We start from the raw sequence: 3,467 nt of genomic DNA on the forward strand, positions 1-3,467 counted from the left end.
TCAACCAAATTAATCCATTCACTAAATAAACTTACTGCTTTAAATATAAATAAAACTAGATTAATTATTTATAAAAATAACTGATTTCATTATGCCCAGGGGCACATTCTTATTCTCACCTAATTTCTATGGAACAAGTTCAATTTAGTTAAGACCTCTTATAGCTAAGAAAATATGATTACACAGATATAATGCTTAACATCCAAACAGAGGGTCTATTAAGGGAAAAAAGCATCATACTTAATGGGAAGAGTACAAGAACAAGTACTTATCAAATTAAAGACCAATTCCTAAATTGCATATACATAAGGTGAAAAGATCAATAAAAATCACATACCTTCCCCTTGATCCACTTCCACGATCACTAAAGAAACTAGACTTCCCTCTTGAATCACTACGAGATCCAAAACTGCTGTATGCATCCTTATCTTTACTAGAACTCCACCCTGAACTGTCTTTATCGTAGAATCCTTCAATTAAAAAAAAAAGGAAACCCATTTTATTGTATTAAACAGAAATTTACAATACCTAGATTTCTGAATTTGAAGCCCTCCACTGATTTTATCTTAGCTCTCTGTGAACTGGAAGGACAATGGAAATATTCCTATCATGGTACCAGAAGAGAACCAAGATTTAGAGCTGGTTTACAATGGCACACAAAATTTTTTAGATTTTCTCCACTAGAAACTATTGCTCACTAAACCAAGCAATTTAACAGTCTAAAGTGTTCTAAATGAATACCACATTTAAAAACGTCAATAGCTTTGCCTATAAGCAATGATTATGATATAGTTATATGACCACAATTAATTCCCTTCATTTTATAGGCACAAACAAGTTTACTGGAAAACAGTTGTTTTCAATGTTTCTTCAGAGATATTTAAGACATTCCTAAAGGTGTCAGATTACCTGATTTAATACATTATTTTCCAGTTTCATAGTAAAAAGTAGAACAATGCTCTGTTCACATGAAATAGAGACAAGAGACAGAAAAATCTTCATCCCTACACTGTTAGTGTAGATAGATTCCTAGGGTACAACTATAACCATTCAAGAAGAGGCAATGAGAAAGGTGTAAATTAGGCCAAGAGGTAGAGAGTTTAAAGATGAGTGAAAAGGTTTAAACTAGTTTCAGTAGCACTTATTAAAACAAAAATCGTTTACAAGTTAAGTTACTTTCCTTCAGCCTTATGCCTCTACCATTAGCCAGCCAGGTGATCAATACCTGAGCAAGCAATCAAGAGCTGAATTAGATTTCTAAGAGTTCTTTCAGTTCTAAAACCTCTGTGATACTGCCCCTTCCCTTTGAACTGTCACTACAATGAAGAGGGAAAAGCACTAAATATACGTTGGGGGTGGGAGTGGGGGGCAAATTTCAGCTAGAACACTCTTAAGAACGAGAGAACACATGACAATAAACTCTGCAGTAACTAAAAATAGTGATAGGATAGTTAAGAAATTATAATACAGATTTTATATCCATGTATTGCCAGGAACAGTGAAGCTAATATATACATAGACTGCATACGCACATGGAAGAATAATAGCAAACAAACTACATGCTCCTATGGACTTCTGCACCCTTCCAAGTCTGCCTTCTTTATTATCTTTCTTCTTGACCTTTAGTTTTCCAAACCTTCACTTTTCCTCCAAATTTCAGATAATCTATTTTACAGAATATACAACACCCAAACAATTGTCCCATAATGAGGTACCTACTAGTTATCACTACATAACAAACACAACCAGAAAAGACAAGGTGTTGTGATACAATTTAGACAAAACTTTTCAAATAAAACAGTTAAGGGCAAGAGGATCAAACCAGAGAATCACTCCCAACTTACTGGGAGTATGTCCAATGCTATAATCTGTTACCTATTCTGCAATAAACCATCTTTCTTTTGACAGCTCTGAAAAACAGAAATAACTGGGTCATCACCATGCAATTTGGTTTACATAGTAGGACACCCACTCACCTTTTTCAAATTAAAATCATGATATGAATGATTACAAACACAAAGTACAACACTATTAAAATTGTATGTAACCATGCCCTTGGCCAGGAGAATCTGACCTAAGAAATAGAGAATTTTCCACTGTGTGACTTTAGATGAGTTTCTCCAGAGTAAGTCCTAATATTTGAACCAATTCTGACAGAGGCACAGGAGACCACAATGTTTACAGACTGACTTCCCAAAGTGCCTCATTATCCCCTAGGCTCTGACTTCTAAACACAACAAGAATTAGGTCTACCAAGTTGCTCGAAAGACTTACCCTTAGTAGCTTCTCTGTTCCTTAAATGAGGAGGAATATAGCGTCCTTCTAAGAGAAAGAATAGAAAATTAAATGCCAAAACAAAGCTTTTTACAGAAATCTGTGCTATTAAAGAGACGGTCCTGGGGGTGCCTGAGTGGCTCAGTTAAGCATCTGACTCTTGCTTTCAGCTCAGGTCATGATCTCCTGGTTCATGGGTTCAAGCCTGGTGTCGGGCTCTGCACTGATGGTACAGAGCCTGTTTGGGATTCTCTCCGCCCCTCCCCTGCTCACATGCTCGCTCTCTCACGCTCTCTCTCAAGAAAAAAATAAAACTTAAAAAAAAAAAAGGTCCTAGGAAAAAAAGTAATATCTAGCCTACCAATCTGACTTACTTGGAAATGGGGAGGAGGAACAAATATACTTTTATTTTAAATGGGTTTTTGCTTTTTTTTTTTTTTTTAAGAACTTTAAAAAGAGAGGTTAGGAGAAAAAAAATTTGGTAAATAAAAATTTGACCTGGAGCCTAATCATTGAAACCCACAAAAATAAATATAACTTGTTACTAGTGGTTAATACAACACAATTTTTTTCCTAAAGGCCTGCTATTATCTGAGAACTGTCAAACAGTTACCACATTAAGCATTATTGTTAACAACCTAAAACTGCTATGGAAGAAAAATTAGCCACTAAGAGGCTTTTTTGTTTCTAACCTGCTAAGTTCCAAAACAGAACACACCTAAAGAAAAACTGCAATGGGGAGAGGAGTTCAAGGAATTGAGTTTTAACTTGGGGCTTGCTGAGTCTACAGTCAACTGTCGTTGCTTATAGAAGTATGCAGGCAAGAAATACAGCCTAGATAATGGATGAGAAGCAAAAGCAACTTAATATATATATCCAAGGAAAGTCAACCTGCTTTATTACTAATAAATCTGCAATTTAACTTTCTTTTCCACTTTTGAGTTGAACTAAGTATTAAAGATCTCAATTAGGATGATCACTCCTAAGAGACCTTTAGCATGACAAAGTGATATCTAAAGAATACCAAGGAACTTTGTGCCCAATGAGGCCTTTCTTGCCTAAAGATGAGGCCATGTCCTTTACCACCTAACACAATGAAAAAAATGCTTCCAGACCCTACAGCCTGTACACATCCCCCACCGCTTTTTTGGTGGGAGTTGTTAATAGGAAGAGATCTGACCTAAGGGACCCAG

The 3,467-nt window shown here is 35.8% G+C and overlaps 1 protein-coding gene across 2 annotated transcripts in view; it reads right to left on the reverse strand.

Moving 5' to 3' along the window:
- Positions 1 to 3,467, reverse strand: part of DDX3X (DEAD-box helicase 3 X-linked) — a 17,705-nt gene that overhangs the window by 10,040 nt on the left and 4,198 nt on the right. For both annotated transcript variants that reach the window (XM_077768531.1, XM_077768530.1), the window contains exons 3-4: positions 2,275 to 2,322; positions 338 to 470 (exon numbers count right to left, since the gene is read on the reverse strand). In XM_077768531.1, the coding sequence (XP_077624657.1) occupies positions 338 to 470; positions 2,275 to 2,322 (181 nt within the window). The remainder of the gene's footprint in view (positions 1 to 337; positions 471 to 2,274; positions 2,323 to 3,467) is intronic.

Source organism: Crocuta crocuta, unplaced genomic scaffold, assembly GCF_008692635.1.
Source record: "Crocuta crocuta isolate KB4526 unplaced genomic scaffold, BGI_CrCroc_1.0 scaffold467, whole genome shotgun sequence".
NCBI lineage: Eukaryota > Metazoa > Chordata > Mammalia > Carnivora > Hyaenidae > Crocuta > Crocuta crocuta.